The sequence below is a fragment of the Orbilia oligospora genome (genome assembly GCF_000225545.1).
Source record: "Orbilia oligospora ATCC 24927 unplaced genomic scaffold scaffold00076, whole genome shotgun sequence".
Classification (NCBI taxonomy): Eukaryota; Fungi; Ascomycota; class Orbiliomycetes; order Orbiliales; family Orbiliaceae; genus Orbilia; species Orbilia oligospora.
In genome coordinates, this window is record NW_011645633.1 from 332,383 (window position 1) to 349,538 (window position 17,156).

Genomic DNA, 17,156 nt, shown 5'->3' on the forward strand with positions numbered 1-17,156 from the left:
CAAAGCTCGCAAGGTTGGCTTATAGCTTTACTAATTAATCAATGTAGCGATGAATTATATATTTAATCATACTAATGAATTGCTGTACAAGAATGTAGACATCTAGGTGGTCTATAGTAGACAGCAATGATTGACTAACTAAGAACTTGGTACTATCTACGTATGGTATAACAAGAGAACACTGTGATAGCTTAAATTTATAAACCTCTAGAGACAGACTCGACCGGGGAAAATGCGACATCTCCTTGTCTTAGCTACGTTATACGTATATATACATGTATATATATATTAAGATGAATGCATTGATGCCACATTTGGGGGGTGCGTGCACATGTGGCCTAAACTAATGAAGCTATTGGTATTCGAAGCGCTCGCTATGTTTTCAGGCTATAGCTACTTAGCTATTACATGTCCCTCAATGCTTGCTTCGATCAACAAAGTTCATAACCTTATTTCCGGTCTTACTCCTCTCGAATCCATCCAAATCCTTCACAAACTCGACCTTGAAGTCATCTTCATTTCCATTCTCCTCATAAACAACAAATAGTTTCTTCAACCCCTTAATGATTTCTTCATTCGAGACCAAAGCATCACCGCCAGGTTGAACTGCATTTGGATCCGAACGGTAAAGACGAATTGTCAGAATGAGCGTCTCCGTTTCCGGTAAGTTTTCTAATAATATTTGATATTGTAAGATCCCCCACCCCTTTTGTCCTTGTATATATGCCTTGACCCTGTGGAATTCAAAATACTCTCCAAAGAATTTGAAGCTAAATCGACGATCTCGACCATAGAGCCTTATGACTCGAAGGTGCTGTGCGACTTCGGGTGGAATTTCATCCGTAGCGGGGAAAGGTCTAACACTCGCCATGTCACCGGTGACATATCGGACCAATGGGTTTCTTAACCTCGAAAGCGAGGTTTGGACTAGAATACCCTTCTCCCCGTCGGGTACAGGGTGGATCTCTCTTCCAGCACCAGATTCATCAAGTAAGTCAGACGGCAATATTTCAACCACCATCATTCTGGAATCATATATAAAATCCACACCGTCTTCATCTGGTTCTCCAGTTATTGAAAAATTCGCAACAGACCATGCGCCCGCTTCGCAACTGCCGTTGACTGAGTAGATCTTTGCCCCCAGGACCGAAGAAACGATTTTTCTTTGATCCTGACTGAGAGCGTCGGATGTATAGACTACTTTGTTGACTTGGACTTGAGCCCGTCGTTCAGCTGGTAGAGATGCCACGAGGTTTGCGAAGGCGAGAACCTGACTGCCGTCGCCTGCGAATACGTTCGCCTTGAAGCCGATCACGTGTTCTATGGCTATTTCTCCTTGCATGGTTAAACCGCCACAGAAGACTGCACCGCCAGCCATTTCAAATAGTTCGGTCATAAGGTCCAAGGCTCTGTTGTAATTAAGATGTTAGTTGCTGAGTCGAGTTCAAAAGGTGTAGAAATGTATAGTTTGGGATCTACTATAGGGCTTTCCTACCGATACAAATTCCCAGAAGCATGGACAGAGAACACAACATCACCGGGGACGATCGCTCCACAAGTCCTGATCAAGGCCGCAGCAGCGGCTCGGTGCCTTCTGTTTTCAAGGACATCCGTGGCGAATAGCATAGGTTTTCCACCAGAGCCACCGCCGGTGATACCAATATATGCCGATTTGCGGTAAGGGTTTTCAGGGCTGGTGTCGGCCCATAGACGGTTGATGGTGGGATATCTAGTAAAAATAATCTTTAGTATGACGGGTTTCTTGACTGTGTACGCACTTTGCTTAATGAAAAGGTGGTATGTCGACTTACAATGTGTCTTTCGTAGCCAATGGCATCGCGCTCAGGTTAACGCCTTCGGTATCATTTTTGTCAATGCTGTTGGCGATTTCAATTACCTCGTCCTGGGTCGGTGGGTATTTAATTTCCCGGTTATAGAGCGGGTGCACGTTGGCTACCGCGAGGACTTGTTTTAATGAGTATCCAGTATCCATTGTGTCAATCAATTCTTTCACCGGATTCAATCTTGGGATGTAGCTAGATGTGAGTATATATCTTCCGGCGCAATTGTTCCCGGTTTTAAGTCTAAAGGTTTGGATCGTTTCTGAAAAATAACTTCGATTTAAAATTTGGGAAATACACAATTGTACAGTTATATTCAACCATTCAATCGATACCGAATATGAACAAAATCACTCCGGCATGCAATGGCCTTTTATGTGAAATCAATCTTCTTTCCTCCCCCGCCCAGCCCCGCCCGCCCCGCCCCGCCCCGCAGCCTCGCGAGTCCGATTCCCGAATTCGCGGATTCAAAGCTAGATTCTGCAAGGTTATACACGGTCACGACCAGATCCCAGGGGTGGCCATTCGTGCTTGCTCAAGACGCAGCTATCCAAAGTTCTCATTGGACAGAAACACCCCGTGAGGTTATACTTCAGCTAGATCCAGCCAGCTGTATACCCAGCTAAGCACAGAAATTATATCATGAGCAAAAATTAGGCAGGTGCCGCAACCCTTTCCCAGCCAGCACGATTTTTTTTTTTCCCCTCCCTGCTCCCTTACTTGCGATTTGTAGATTCGCGAGGACGTGGCGGATCCGAGCCGGGGCCGCGCGAATCTCGGTCGATTAGCCAATTAGAAACGAATGGGTAGGGTCCTGAGATCTGAAGAGCTGAACAAGATGGAAAATACGCATGTTACGTGGAGTTCTTTAGTCTGGGAACGCTCACCTCTGCCTTAGGGAGTTCTTATGCATATACGCCTTCAAAAACGTACTAGCTCGAGCTTCGATCAAGATTAATATTTGCAATTGGATCGACGGTAGTATTCTAACTTTTGGGGGTACACCAGTAAAGTATGGACTTCGAATGTGCAGTATGTATATTTAGCATTCACGGTCGCAATTTCGATATGCTTGCCAGAAGCATTGCTAGCTACCTTGCATATGGAGAATTTGGTAGGTACCAAAGTACTCAAGAACGTATTTTGAAAACAAGCCGATACCATCGGATTCATCCAAATCGAATTCTCGGCAGAAATTGCCTTTGCCGCGCTGCAGGGTGCAAAGAAAAAAGAAAGAAAATCGATATCCTGCAGCTGATCAACATTCCTGCTCCGATTCCTGCAGACAATATGCAAAGATCCTTTCCAGCGACATCGCGAGGAATGCAATTCTTGTTAAACTTTTTTGGGTTTGAGAGCCTGGGGTCAAAACTCGGCGGCTATCCGGTCAACTTTTTCGGCTCGAGTATGTGTGGTAACACGACCGCTCACAAACTTCCACGTTGATATGGAAAATGCGCATTTGGCACTCGTATGTACGGTATGTAGGTATGCATCGGCCAGGTTCCTGACGGCCTCGGGGAACCATCACGACTCCAAGAAGCTCCTATAGCTCAGTTGGTAGAGCGCGACACTAGTAATGTCGAGGTCTACGGTTCAAATCCGTATGGGAGCAACTGGTTATTATTTTTTTGCACCCCAAGTTGTTCTTTTTGGGTAAATTGGCGTGCTGGACTGAAAATCTACCTGAACGGACTTTTTGGGGGTTGGCTTTTGCGGGTGAACTCAAAAAAATAAGAAAAGCTAAAGGGAAGATGTTAAGATGTATTACTTTTTGGTTGTATGCATGTTGATGCGTGGAAAAACATTGGAGGAGTGCAGCGGTTGTCGATCTGATATGAATGCTGTGCGACAAATTTGAACACCGTCTTTGATTCATTGGATCATATCCTTCAGACTCTCACGACATATTGAATATGTATGGCTTATTATAGTCCAAACATATTACATGCATACATAGTAGATATACACCAGGCCTAGCCAGTTTAGACTTCAAGTCCATGTGTATCATATTTTACTTTCAAGTGACTTCAATTGCTCAATTGCTAAAACGTTTGTAATGCTGCAGCCAAGAAAGCTATCAACAACAGAGCCGTACCGACTTCATACACACTGATTGAAACCAATCACATAGAACATGAGGACCTCATAGAATCGATCATAGAATTCGCAACCGAATTCTGTACTAGCGAACAACATGAAAATTGCAAAGAAAACCCGGCGCTCGTCTCAATATTCATCGTCAAAGGCCACATAGTGCCCAGGCATATAATACCTTTCCCAGAATCTCCTTTCCTTCCTACTAACCCTACACATCCTAGGCTGTCTATTCCCATCCAACCCTTCCTCGGAAAAGCAATTCAAACTTCTAAAATCAATGTAGTCAATTTTCCCAAACCCTTCAGCGGCCACCAGGTGTTCTACAAGTTCGTCACCTGGTAGGTCCATATTATATGCCCAACGTGGCCAAGGTATCAATGCCTTCCGAAGGTTCTGGATACGAGATAGGCATATATAAATATCTATCACGTCAATGACATCATACCCATCGCATGTGAAATCGTCTATTCGTAGGTGTGAAAGGCTTGGGAAGCGGAGGGCAATCTCATCGTAGACCTCTATGGGCACGCCCACCGGTCCATAGAAGCGTATCCAGAGTTCCTCAACAGATGGGAAAATTGGAGAAGGTAGTCTACCGTTATGGAGGAGTGCTCCGGTAGAGATGAAAAGATATTTTAAAGTACCACCCAAAGCGGCCATGCGGGAAAATAACAGGGTCGGGAGGGGATTGATCTCCCTTGAGAGGTCGAAAGAGCCACCATCCGAGTCGGTTATGTATAGACTCTGGACTCTGGGGGGATAGGGGATTGCGTTTTCATGGTATAGACCCGGGTTACAAGCCGGCGCTAGAAATTCTCTATTTTCGGGTGATAAAGCGATCGCAGCCTCAATGTCTTGTTTGTACATGAACCGTTTGATGGTTCCAAATTCATGGGAATGGATTTGGTTGTTATCAATAGATAGCAGCCGGAGCCGGGGGTAGAACTCATATTTTGAGATTCTATGAAGGACGGCTAGCGGGAGGATGAACCGAAATTCGTAGGTGGTTGAATACCACAGTCCGAGTTGTTCGACGTGGGGGAACAATCGAAGGCCGTTTGTCCAAATCCGGAGGAGGTTTATGGCTTCGAAGGCATTGAGCTCCCAGAGATCTTGGGACTTGAAGTTTATCTGACTACATCCGCAGGTATATTGTAAGCACTTCACATTCATTTCGTTATTCGTTTATATCCAACTAAGGAGTTGAATTGACGACTACCAGCTATTTGCTAGCCAGGCGGCCCATTGCGTGCTAGTTGTTGGGTGTGGGTCTTGGGTTAGGTATTTACCGAACAGCCTTCCTATAGTTCTTCAGATTTCCAGTCTCAAATGCCGCAATCGAGGACCTCGAAAGCGTGATCTGCCGAAGAAGCAGAGGTAAAGCAAGCTTTCGATGGTATTTGGAGCATCGCGAAAAGCTTTTCAAGTCTCTCTTCGGGAGCAAATCATACACCGAGAGCCATATCTCAGCAGGGTAGTATTGAATCATCTTCAGGTTGAAAAGATAAGCCTTTATAGATATGACGATAAGGATTGCTCTAGCAGCTTCAATACTCTTTATCAGATAACGGTGAAGATGGAGTTTAGACGAAGAAGTAGAGGGACCATGGAACGGGAACCAGGTTGCCCTTTATATAATATGGGGGCTGTCCGAAGCGGAGGGTGCAAGATAACGAGTCGACCGCCGACACCCTTCAATTTGGCACAGCTATTAGTAACTTCTAGAAAACATGCTCAGTTACATGCCACTCAATCGGAGGGTGGGAGTGAATTTGGAATAACAATATCTGTCCTATGGCTGGTTATCTTAAGGGCTTGAGTGGGTACCCAAGGTTGCATAGCCATAGTAGCTTCAATTGTCGATTCATTGACTGTGCCTATCTCCTGACTGACTCGATATATCCATGGATTTCACCGACGTCGCCAATTCAAGCATAGGCGCATAGTATCTTGAATTCACGCTCTTCTTCGGTACTCTATCATGTTCATAGATTCATCGCGATCGCTTCAAGGCCATATTTCTCCTGGCGACTTCGAGGAAGTGCTTTTATGATCCGGGCGCGAAGACATACAGAAAATGGCGTGAGGGGTATGTAACTTTGCGAATGTTCCGAAGTGCGAGTTTGTTCCGCCTAGAAAGGCTAGCCTGGTGCCTGAGAGCTCCTCCAAGCATTCTGGCCTGGGTAATTGCAGCTAGCGGCGTCATTCCCTTGCCTCGGCAGAGCAAACTTAATTGCCTCAAGGACGCAAACGGGTCAGCAATGAACCTGAATGGCTGGAGGAGCGAGCAAAGACCATATTCTGGTACGTACCTGGCAGATGGGCCTTCATGAGAGGACTGAGGTTAGTCATGAAGTGTACGTAAGAGGAAGAGTAAACGTATAGATATCGATGGAAGTAGATGCAGACATGTAGAGTTATACTCGAGGGAAGCTGGTAAACCAACTTTGTGTTGCCTGGTCGTCAACCTCGCGTACGTTGTGGCGATGATTCTTCGTCCCACTTCAACCACAGATCACCACCACAGCTAGCTTAGTCAACACGGATTGATACAATATACCACATCCTTAAACTCCTGATAACTGCGTGATCTAGCTTTCACTCCAACTGCAGTTTCTCTTCTAGTAGCTTATAACCTTAGACATGGCTTCTTACGATAGCGATGATGAGGTGGACTATGCTACAGATCCGGCATGGGCACATATAACCCCACTCCCACAAGACGACGGCGAGAACCCCCTCGCCCAGATCGCGTATCATCCAGACTACGTCGTCGCGATGTCATACCTACGCGGTGTAATGGCTATTAACTACCATTCGGCCCAGGTTCTAAAACTAACAGCCGACATCATTGGCATGAACGCCGCTCACTACACTGTATGGGGGTACCGATTCAAGACCCTTATGGCGCTTGAAGCTTCAAATGGTTTTAATGATGAGGAGACGAGTTGGAGTTGGAGGAAAGAGCTGGATTGGGTACAATCTATTGCTAAGCAATACGAGAAGAATTATCAGATATGGCATCACAGGCAGCTAATCATCAACCATCTGAACGACGCCACTGGCGAGAGGGAAAGGACAAATGAGATGTTTGCCTCGGATTCAAAGAACTATCATGTTTGGACTTATAGGCAATGGCTGGTTAAGAGGTTCAATCTGTTCGACAAGGAAGAACTGGATACGATGGAGCTGCTGTTGAAGGAGGATGTGAGAAACAATAGTGCCTGGAATCATAGGTACTTCATCACGCTTGGGAGGCTTGGAACCGACAGTCCAGCGGACGGAGTGATAAATCGAGAAATCGAACTCGCAAAAGTGGCGATATCAAGCGCGCCACAGAATCCAAGTCCTTGGAACTATTTAAAGGCGTAAGTTATGCATCGCAATTTGGTGGGATCTATCTTTAGGATCTACCGAGTCTACGAGTTCGACGAACGGGGAACGGGTATTAATCTCCTTTCGTTTACACATTCAGAGTTCTACGGAAAGGCAATATCGGTCTGGCTTCGTTGAAGGATTTCTGCGAACAATTCGCACCGATCGATTCGGAGGACGAAATTAAGTCATCCCACGCCCTCGACATACTATCCGAAATATACGACGAAACCGGAAACCTCGGAAAAGCTGAACAGGTATGATCCAGATTCGCTACCTATTAGGCTTCGGAGATAAGGACGGGCCAAAAAAAAAAGCCACTTGTTGCTTATCAAGTTCCCTATTTTGGATCACCGCCTTGCTAACCAAAAATTCTAGGCCCTGGTGCTCCTTGCTGCAAAGTATGACCCCGTACGAAAGAATTATTGGCGATATAGGAAACGACTCCTCGGGTCCAACGAGAATGTGCCGACTGCAAGCGAGAAGACACCGATTGTGCACGCAACAGCATAGGGACCGTGCATTTTTTGAGCTCCGTGGGAAGGAACAGATTGATCGTTTTTCCAGGTTGCCGATTGTGCTCCAGGTTTAAAGATGATTTGATTGGCTCGGGTAGCTTGCGTGGCGTATTCGGTATACCGACTTCATGTACCGACATGGCTACAGCAATGTGAAAGTTTGAAAATGCCTTCCTTTACCTTCCTTGTTTAGATATGGATATGAAGAGCTCGAACAGTAACGGCGTTCAAAAATAACGTGACTACTAGTTAAATAGGAACTAGAAGCGGGAGATTCCGAGGGGGCGCTACGGCCACAAGATCGGACCACTGACGATAATATGCAATGCATTAATAAATGTTATTGAGTCTCCAACGGTGATAGCCACGTAGCTAGCCACGAAGCGTAAGGTGATATTTGGTTGAGGAAAGTCTAGCAGTCGCTTTTCAGCCAAAAAGATAGGATTCCAAAAGTGCGCCCAGGGCATTGACAACCCAGAGCCTCTTCGGTAATCTTTGTGATATAGGTCTGATATAGCCTGTTCACACCCGAAAGAACGATATTAGACAGGAACCTTGACGAAGATTAACTCAGAAGTCTTCCTCCTTCGAATTTGATTTGATCGCCAGCATGCAGTTGCCCGGATCTTCCAGTAAAACTCGCGGCTGTCGGGATGCAAACCCACCAATGGGGCATAGGGTGTTTCAACATTCAACGACGTCTGCAACACCTGTTCTTTGGGATTTCCGTAGATTTGAAGTATTTTTTGGGGGTGGATTGTGGATACACGATAACCTAAGACCTGTGTCTCAGTTCCCTTTGTCACTTGGTATAAATGGATCTATGGTTAGTATCCGCGGACTACTGCCCATGCGGTAATTATACACGATTTTGTCTCAGCGTTGCAGCACCCAGTTCGGTTTGAGACTGGCCGAATAGTCTAACTAACTAGTTTGGCTAATTCGGGATGCAGGTTCGGGGCATTCAAAGAAAGTAAGAAAGAAAGAAACAAAGAAGGAGAGAAATATATCGATATCAAAATTTCTGTTGGTGTCTAACTATCTTGCCGCCCTTCCGTCCCATTCGCCTGGCTCATGGTACCATCCTTCTTGATGTTGTTAGAACTCTGCACTGCTTCCTCCTGCTTCTCTTTCTTTGCACTTGCCGCTTCAAGGGTTTCCTTCAAGGTTTCTTCATCCATAGAAAATAGCTCTGGAGGTAAGTTGCTGGCTCGTATCAAAGCTTCGAGCTGATCGTCGAGGTTGTCTAAGCGGGCCTCAAGTTCACTTGCTGTTTGTTCCGCTCTGATATGGACATCGGTATCAGAGGGGGTAAAGGTTTGCGCGTTAGTCAATTCTCAGAGAAAACATTACGTGTCCATGACCTTATTTTTCAGCCATCGTGAAAGATATTTTCTGCAGGCTGAATAATGAGCGAACGAACAGGAAGCAGAAAACCGGAAGTGGGGTACGGGATCTTGCAAAGAGGATCGAGAAAAAAAAAAAAACAAAAACAATAAAAAAAAGGCGAGAGGAAGAGAGAAAAAGAGAATCGGATGCCACGGAGTAACCCCGCGGCTACATTCCCATATGCAAATGGCATAAGAAATCAAAGACATCATAATATGCAGAAGCCAAAAAATGTTTCAGACAGTTGGTGGGGTGGAGAATTCACCTGACAAGATCTTGATAGGTCTAGACGAATCAGCTGGAGATTAGCGAGAAATAGCTGTTATCGAAAGGGAGGAGTTCGCCTAAGTACCTGTCCAAAGTTGATATCGTCTTCCTCAGATCCGGAAGGCATATTGACCGTTATTATAATTTGGAATAATAGAATTTAAGTTTTTTGTTTTAATTCTTCTTCCTGTTGGGAACTTCTGGGCTGGATGTTCGTGCGCGGTGGAATTGTGAGAAATATGTCGACTTGCAGAGCGCAGAGCGCAGAGTGCAGTAGTTTAGTGCTTAATGTGCAGGAGGAGAACGGCCACCGTGGAAGGGTTTTTTTTTTTTTTTTTTTTTTGACTTCCTTGTGATAGGGAAAAGTGGAAGTTATGGCGAGGAGAAGGATGTCGAGTCGAGTTTGGGAAAACTTTCGTTAGCCGATGGATCGGAGCTGGGCCAACCGTCGGGCTCCTTCGAAACAACCGAATCCCCAAGTTCTTACTCCTTTCTCCAGCCTAAACTACCACTATTGTAAGTACAATTGTACATGTACAAATACAAATGCTTGGGATGGAAGAAAGAACAATGCAGACGGGTTTACTACATCCAGAGTAGAGCTTCTCTCTTGTTCCGAATGTCAGACATGGGAAGGAACCAGAGCTTAGGGTGGGAAGCTTTAAACGAAAAAGCAAAAATAACATTAATACAGACTATTGATACTCTGTAATTCGACTTTCCCTTCTTGCTTTTTTCCCGCGCTCCGAACACCCAAACCCCGTGTGCATTCGATCAATTCTTCAATCTAGTTTGGCCAGGTCGCAGGAATCGACCCGACTAGAACGTTGACAATATGCAGGTTGATATTGGACCTCGCATTATATTTCAGTAATCACCAGAGTTTAAAGCATGAAAAACTTGCAAGATGCCCTGTTCGTGCAGCATAAGAGTCGACTTGACTTCATCATGGGTCTCAGTCTCGTGCAGATTTGTGCCAACAAGTCCCAGGGATATGTTCCACTTTCAACTGTCACTCTACACCATTGATTGGGTACGTAACAAAAGTCTGCATCGTCGGTGTGTGTCTGTGTGTCTGTTTGATCTCTCTGTGTGTGTATGTATGTGCAATAAGTCCTGGATTAGGTCCGTATAATGTATTTCGTATCGCCGCACTATTCTGGAATCCGATTTTTCCCTTTTTTTTTTTCCCCCTTTGCAATGGATGCAAAAATACAATACCAAGATAATATTTGGGGCAAAAAAGCTGCAATTAGCTAGCGCGGGAATATGCGATATAAGGTTTCGATTTGAGACTTGTCTCTTAATTGTAGTCGTTAATTGAAGAGCCTTACTGGTGGGAAGTATATCCAGAGCCGTCGAGTGGTTGAGACTGAGCGAAAGCCCTTTGCGTCAAGTATAGGGTGGGCTTGATTCAGAAAAGCCACTACTGCAGAGGGGTTGGCAGTTGGGACGGGCACTGGCAGGTTTTTGGACGTCGTTTCGAATTGCCCTCTCCACCTTCCCTTCGTCCCGAGGGGCAAAGAGCAGTCATGGGTGACCCGAGCGGCAAGAAAAGCGACAGAACCTGCAGAGGAAATCTTGATTGAACCGGTCCCAGACCCGCTTTCCACGATATCGATATCGTGAGAATTGCACCATCTATTTCTAACACCTTCCGCCCGTCTTTTTTTTCCAGAATGTTATACCCCATATTTCACACATTTCCGGCATATTGTTAGAATGAAACAGTCGTGGATTCGATTTCCATACCCGCAAAGTACTGAGTACCTCGGTACGCGGCGGTCAACCGTAAAACTGGTTGACCGACTTTCCCAACGCGGGGAATTTCTTCTTTTGATTTAGGATATTAAGCCTACGTCATAGTCACCGTCATAATGCACAGGGCCTCGGGTAATGCACGGTTTGACAACATCCCAGTGAGAAGAACAAAGTTATGTCAAAATTGCTAAAGAGTTCGTATGTTACATAAGTTTTCTGATCGGTCTGGTGGCTTGTGTCTCTCCCTTGAACTGAAGGGGACTTCCTTACCAGCCCAATGGCTTGCTCCACCCTCCGCTTAACCTTCACTTGAGCCATTAGCAAAACGACTTGGCGGCTCTGGGTCTTCCTGTGAATTCTTGAAAATGGTTTAAGTGATCGACACGCCCATTGACAGACATGCATTCACGGACCACGTTTTTTGTTTCTTCGGGTTGGAGCTTGAATGAAGCCTGCGATAGCCCAATTCCCATTACAAGGAGAAAACAAGATCCCGCAGAGGCCCCACAAACGAAGATTGCAGGCGAAATGCCCGATCGTGGCAACCTGACACTGATGGTCGTTCTTTAAATGTCTCTCTTCATCAGGATGAGATTTTGGGATCAAAAGACGATTTCAAAGTTCTATGTAGGGGTGTGGTCTTCGTCTCAGATTAGTGGGAACCTTGGGGGGAAGGGAGGATTTTGGCGGAATTCGAACCCCCATCTCGAAAAGTATCGCATGCTCCACGATTTCCCTCTTAGGTCGATATGATTAATGCATTCTGGGCTGCGTTGTTGAAACTATCACCTAAACGCATGTTTCTTTTTGGAATGGTCGGCCCGGCTACTCTTGCTTGGGAGGTGTAGTCCCACGAAGCTTGGATTTGAAAGCTGCAACCTGGAGTGGGCTCATAGGGCAGCGATCTTGTATGTATGTATCGTGGCTGGCCTTGTACTCTCCGTTTTTGTATGAATTCCAGCTATGCGCGACCCCCTTTAACTAGGTAGAGCACATTAAGCATGTAATGTACGGATACGTATGTACGTATCTGCGTACATACACGCATATATGTGCCTGGAAATATGATATTCTCATTAGGCTTCTTCTGGAGTTAGAGTGTTCGAAATACCTCGTGATTTGATGTCTGGGTTGAGGTATTCCTGTGGCTGGAGAGTCTCCACATTATGGAAAAAGGGACGGATCAAGCCCGCGCTTCCTCGACGGAGAATAGGTCCTGGTAACTTTCGTTAGCCTGGCCGGTTGCGACTCCGAGTGAGACCTTGGAAGTTTTGGTTGAAATTCGAGGGTCTCAGAACTTCCCGAGGCATCGCGCCTTTTTACCCTGTGAAGTCAGGGAAAGAAAAAGTTATCACGAAGTAGGTATTCTTTTTTTCTTCTTCGTTCGTTCCTTCGGCTTCCCCTGGCAAAATAGCTGTGGATTTAGTGTCGGGTCCACTGAGTAATTAGAGAACTGCCACTCATGGCGGTTCAGCTTCTTTCCGTATATCCAGTTCTAGTATAAACTATGTGAGCCAGAAACTGATAAGTTATGGGTTGCGCAGCCAGCAAAAAAAAAAAAAATGTGACCTAAACTCAATTGAGGCGGCCAGCACCCTGACTTTTTAACTGCTTGGTCTCCCCAAAAAAAAAAACAATTTTTCTGATTTAAGGCCAGAGAAGAACACGGAGCCGATTAGCATTCAGATCGCCTTCTGGTCCTGTGAGTGAGCTGAAATACCATTCGCCAAGGTCCATTCATGCACCCGAAAAAGGTACTTGATGAAGGAACAACCAGATCCCTTTCGGAGGAAAAAATCTTACCTGAATTCGAAGATCCTAGATCCTCGAGCTCGTGGATCCGGGCAGCTTCTGCTTTTCGTTGGGGAGCGGCGGCACTTGCGTGAGATAGCCGAATTTCTTCAAGGTCGCTAGGATTTTTGAGGAGCAAAAACTACACAGTACGATATTTTTTTTCCAACGTCTGGCTGGAGCCTCGAAGCGGCGGCGGTGGCGATACGACTAGGCAAGGGCCACACAGCTTCGCAATTTGGTCCAACGACAGCCGTTTCCTAAACGTTCGGTAGGGGGAGTGCACCAGTGCAGTGGCTGGCAAGGCTTAAAGGTCAAGTCGAGCCTTTTCAAAGAAGAAATTTATCAAGTCTAAAACACAAGTGGATGAAGGAGAGGGGCCAGAGGTTAAGACGACACACACCACGTATTATTGCTTTGCTTGATCATAATTTCCCTTGTGAACAGACGATTTCCGTCCGAAGTACAGCTAACCATTTAAACGTCATCTTCCTGCCTAACATCGTCAACCGGTGTCGACATCCGACTTTGATCGCCTCAAGTTGTTGTGGAAGTTATCGAAAGTGTCCTTTCTAGTCTTAGGGAAAGTTGTAAGGGAGAAGAGAAGCCTCTAATCTGGTCTCCCTACCGTAACCCCCCCAGAGGCAGAACCCGGCCAAGAGGTAAATGAAGAGAAGGAGAATCGAATCGGACAAAGTCCTGAGTTTGGAATTGTCGTGCCCAAATACTCAAGGCCGAAGCGCAGTTTAACAAACCAAAAACCCCCACAACCTACAGACTTGTTGACACCTATAGCTTGGTTATGGGAACTTTAGCTCAGTGCTCCCTGAAGCAGGCGAACATTGGTTATAGACGGTCTTAGATGTTCTCGAATTAGATTTTGCGACGTCTGCAATAGCTGCATTTAGCCTTCTGCACCTGGTTGGTCCGTTCCGTGGTGTGTAGGAGGGGGCATTTTCCTTTCTGTCGAAATTTCTCATTTGCATTTTTCACCCACGTTGACCGTCTCGACCTGGATCCGATCCCTTGGCTGTAATGTTATCAATTATCAAGACCTTCGCCCCAGAGAAGGACTTCAACGCCGCAATTTCGACAAACTTCCACGGTTGATTTCACATCCCGTTTTTTTCGTTCAACCTTAGGACTATCGACTGGTCGGCCAATGCTAAGCTTCTTTTGTGGATTGGAACGAACAACTGAATATTTCTTCTCCAGATTTCGGGAAGGCGCAACTCTTATCCACTCAAACGCTTCCAGATTGACCTGGAACAACCAAATACTGCAAGCTCCTCCCTGTTGTATAAATTTGCCCAACTTCTGGTGTGAGCACAACAAGACATTCTCATCAGGATAGATATTTTTTTCCCCTACTTTTCCTTGGTCTGTCAAGAATCGTTCGCCGTTCGCCGGCTAGAGTCTTCTGCATGTCGGACCTCAGGGAGATCCTCGATAGACTTGGATTGTCCCAGTACCTGGGGCGCCTCATCGAGGAAGGCTTTGATCGGTGGGATACTATTTTGGATATCCAAGAGACTGATTTGTGAGTGTGATCTTTAACCCCCGTTGCCTCATATCGACTCCGTCTGCTGTGTCGCAATTGGTTGGAAATGTTTTTCCGAGACAACTCCCTAACAGTCTCCCTGCACAGATCGTATATGGGGTTTAAACTAGGGCATCGTCGGGTAAGTAGTTTGCACCCCGATTGTTTCATTACCACCACCCCGTTTCCCGTTTTTGATTGAAGCGTGAACGGTATCACCCGTTTATGCAATCGTCAGATGGGTTTCTTTTTTTTTTCCCACCCACGATTGTGCAGCCTTAGCGCCCATAGGCTGTGGTGGTTGTAATGGGCATTTGTCGACACAGGTTTTTTTTTTCTGACTAGTATCAATTTTTTCCGGTTACCCAAAGGTTCTTCAAAGGGCTATAGCACGGGAAAGAGGCATACCCGAACACGAACCGATTCCATGGCTTTGCTCGCAACCCTTTTCGGAGGATGCTGGTGATGAACCCGACGATAATTCCTCCCCGCGGGGTTTTAGACCCGACTATAAGGGGGTAGTTCAGACGAAGCGAAAGTACCGTCGACATCCTCGGGTAAGAATATTGACACCTATTGGTCTCTATAAATCCATATGCAGGATATACTAATATATAAACCAGCCCGATGAAAACGCACCAGAGAAGCCACCATCCGCATACGTGATGTTCGCTAATAGTGAGTTGTCTGAGCATGTGTATACCACGATATAGACTCGCGGCTGTATGCGCGGGACCTCAGCCACATGGAGAAGATACTAACCAATTGTCACAATTTTCATGAACAGATGTCCGCGAAGAACTCAAAGGTCAAAATCTCTCGTTTACCGAGATAGCCCGTTTAGTCGGTGATCGGTGGAAGGTGCTGCCCCCCGAGCAGAAAGAAGAGTACGAGTACAGAGCCGGTGTCATGAAAGATCGCTACAACCAAGAATTAGCTGCGTATAAAAAGACAGACCAGTTTAAAGAGTATTCACAGTACCTACTCGAGTTCAAAAACAAGGAAGCCGCAAAGGAGGCCGGAGGTAAGTCTAACATACTTGGCCTCGAGGTCTTTTGTTTCAGTTTGACCTTACGCAAGGCTTTCGGTAGAAGCATCTTTCAATCCTACGACAGATATACCTCGAAAACGACCCAAGTTAGAAAGCCTTCCATCCCAAGGTTCCACGCATAGTTCCTTACCTGGTTCTAGTATCACATCCACTGGGGGACAGGCTCCCCAGCCGATTCAATCTCGAACACAGCAACCGCAGGATGCGGCCGGAAGTCCGAGTTACCCACATGCACAGCCGACGAGTATGGCCATGAGCCAATATTCTTCTCAGCATGGAAGACGAGAGTCATATCACTCGCCCTTCACACAACCGTCTACTCCAGCTTCTCAAATGGTTAGCCCTATCGCTTTTTCAGATGCTGCATCAACAGCCAGTAATCATAGCCTTCGACAGTACCAGTCTGGACCACCCGATTCCGTCATGCTGCCGTTCCGTGATAGTCCCGGCCGATCGAACCATGGTCATTATTATGAACCGACTCGAACACAGCCACTGCATGGAGGGGGCCATCCTGAAACCTTCGATCAGGGACCAGGGCTGATGCAGCTGCCCAAAATCAATCACCAACCGCATATACAACAAAATTTGTCGTTTTCGAGAGGGCAGCCGTCGCCTGGCGACTCACCATCTCAGAATCCGCGAAGATCAGGAAGCATATCGGGTATGTCATATACACAACAACGTCCCACATTTCATTCGTCGGATACCCTGTCCACGCAGAATTCGGTGGGCAGCAGCGGTAGCTCTTCGGTACCATCGCTGACACCAGCAACGTCTTCAGACGGCGATGGCCGTCAAATGCATGCGCATAATTCCCTCCGAGCGCTGCCTCCCTTGCGAAACCCAAGTCCGTCGTCACACCCGCCACAGAGAGGTTCGTCAGGTTACTTTACGCAACGACCAACGAGAGAAATGAGTGGGAGTGGAAACGGTGGAGGAAACGGTACTGGATATCCAGGGCACGGGTCGACATCTTCATCACCTCGTAGTCAGCTGCCGTCACTTGTGGAACAGACAATGCAAGAACCCCCTCGAAGGAGCGGCGATGGAACGGACCACTCGTGACTATTCAAATCCACTAAAACATATGTTAGTCAATTGAAATGGCTGTTATTAATAGCGAAAGAGATGTTATTGTTAAAAGCTGACAAAAATTCAAACGTCGGCAACGCAAAACCAAATGTTACCAGGCATAATGAAAAAGTACAGAGGGAATCGAATATATCCTCATTTACCACTGCAATTCAACAACAAAAACGGATTCTAGTTTTGTCTAAGGGAAAGACACTCACTTACTAAACAATTTGACCGTTCGAATAATGTATGAAAGAAGCACCAATGTCTTTTTTTTTCTCCCTCTTTTTTTTTTTTTTTTTTTTTTTGGGAGGGGGAGGGGGGTCGTTTTCCGTACAAGCAGATTTTTCGCGGCGCAGGGCATACTTTAATTTCTCAGCCAGTATTTTGAATATTTCCTCGATCAAAACTTCGAATCCTAGTTGATGGAAGAAAAGGGCACAACG

The 17,156-nt window shown here is 46.1% G+C and overlaps 5 protein-coding genes across 5 annotated transcripts; 2 read left to right on the plus strand and 3 right to left on the minus strand.

The window, feature by feature from the left end:
• Positions 1–415: 415 nt before the first annotated feature.
• On the minus strand, positions 416–1,993 carry AOL_s00076g77 (uncharacterized protein; the record flags this gene model as incomplete). The annotated part of the gene is made up of 3 exons (XM_011122630.1): positions 416–1,409; positions 1,496–1,729; positions 1,812–1,993. The coding sequence occupies 3 exons, from the start codon at positions 1,991–1,993 to the stop codon at positions 416–418; spliced, it is 1,410 nt and encodes a 469-aa protein (XP_011120932.1).
• Positions 1,994–4,070: 2,077 nt separating this feature from the next.
• AOL_s00076g78 (uncharacterized protein) lies at positions 4,071–5,114 on the minus strand (the record flags this gene model as incomplete). The annotated part of the gene is made up of 1 exon (XM_011122631.1): positions 4,071–5,114. One exon carries the CDS (start codon positions 5,112–5,114, stop codon positions 4,071–4,073), a length of 1,044 nt encoding a protein of 347 aa, XP_011120933.1.
• A 1,470-nt stretch (positions 5,115–6,584) lies between these two features.
• On the plus strand, positions 6,585–7,829 carry AOL_s00076g79 (uncharacterized protein; the record flags this gene model as incomplete). The annotated part of the gene is made up of 3 exons (XM_011122632.1): positions 6,585–7,309; positions 7,417–7,573; positions 7,695–7,829. 3 exons carry the CDS (start codon positions 6,585–6,587, stop codon positions 7,827–7,829), a joined length of 1,017 nt encoding a protein of 338 aa, XP_011120934.1.
• A 1,039-nt stretch (positions 7,830–8,868) lies between these two features.
• AOL_s00076g80 (uncharacterized protein) lies at positions 8,869–9,617 on the minus strand (the record flags this gene model as incomplete). The annotated part of the gene is made up of 3 exons (XM_011122633.1): positions 8,869–9,118; positions 9,489–9,508; positions 9,576–9,617. The coding sequence occupies 3 exons, from the start codon at positions 9,615–9,617 to the stop codon at positions 8,869–8,871; spliced, it is 312 nt and encodes a 103-aa protein (XP_011120935.1).
• Positions 9,618–14,466: 4,849 nt separating this feature from the next.
• On the plus strand, positions 14,467–16,701 carry AOL_s00076g81 (uncharacterized protein; the record flags this gene model as incomplete). Its single annotated transcript, XM_011122634.1, has 6 exons — positions 14,467–14,582; positions 14,691–14,724; positions 14,954–15,139; positions 15,206–15,260; positions 15,370–15,606; positions 15,674–16,701. The coding sequence occupies 6 exons, from the start codon at positions 14,467–14,469 to the stop codon at positions 16,699–16,701; spliced, it is 1,656 nt and encodes a 551-aa protein (XP_011120936.1).
• Between the last annotated feature and the right edge of the window lie 455 nt (positions 16,702–17,156).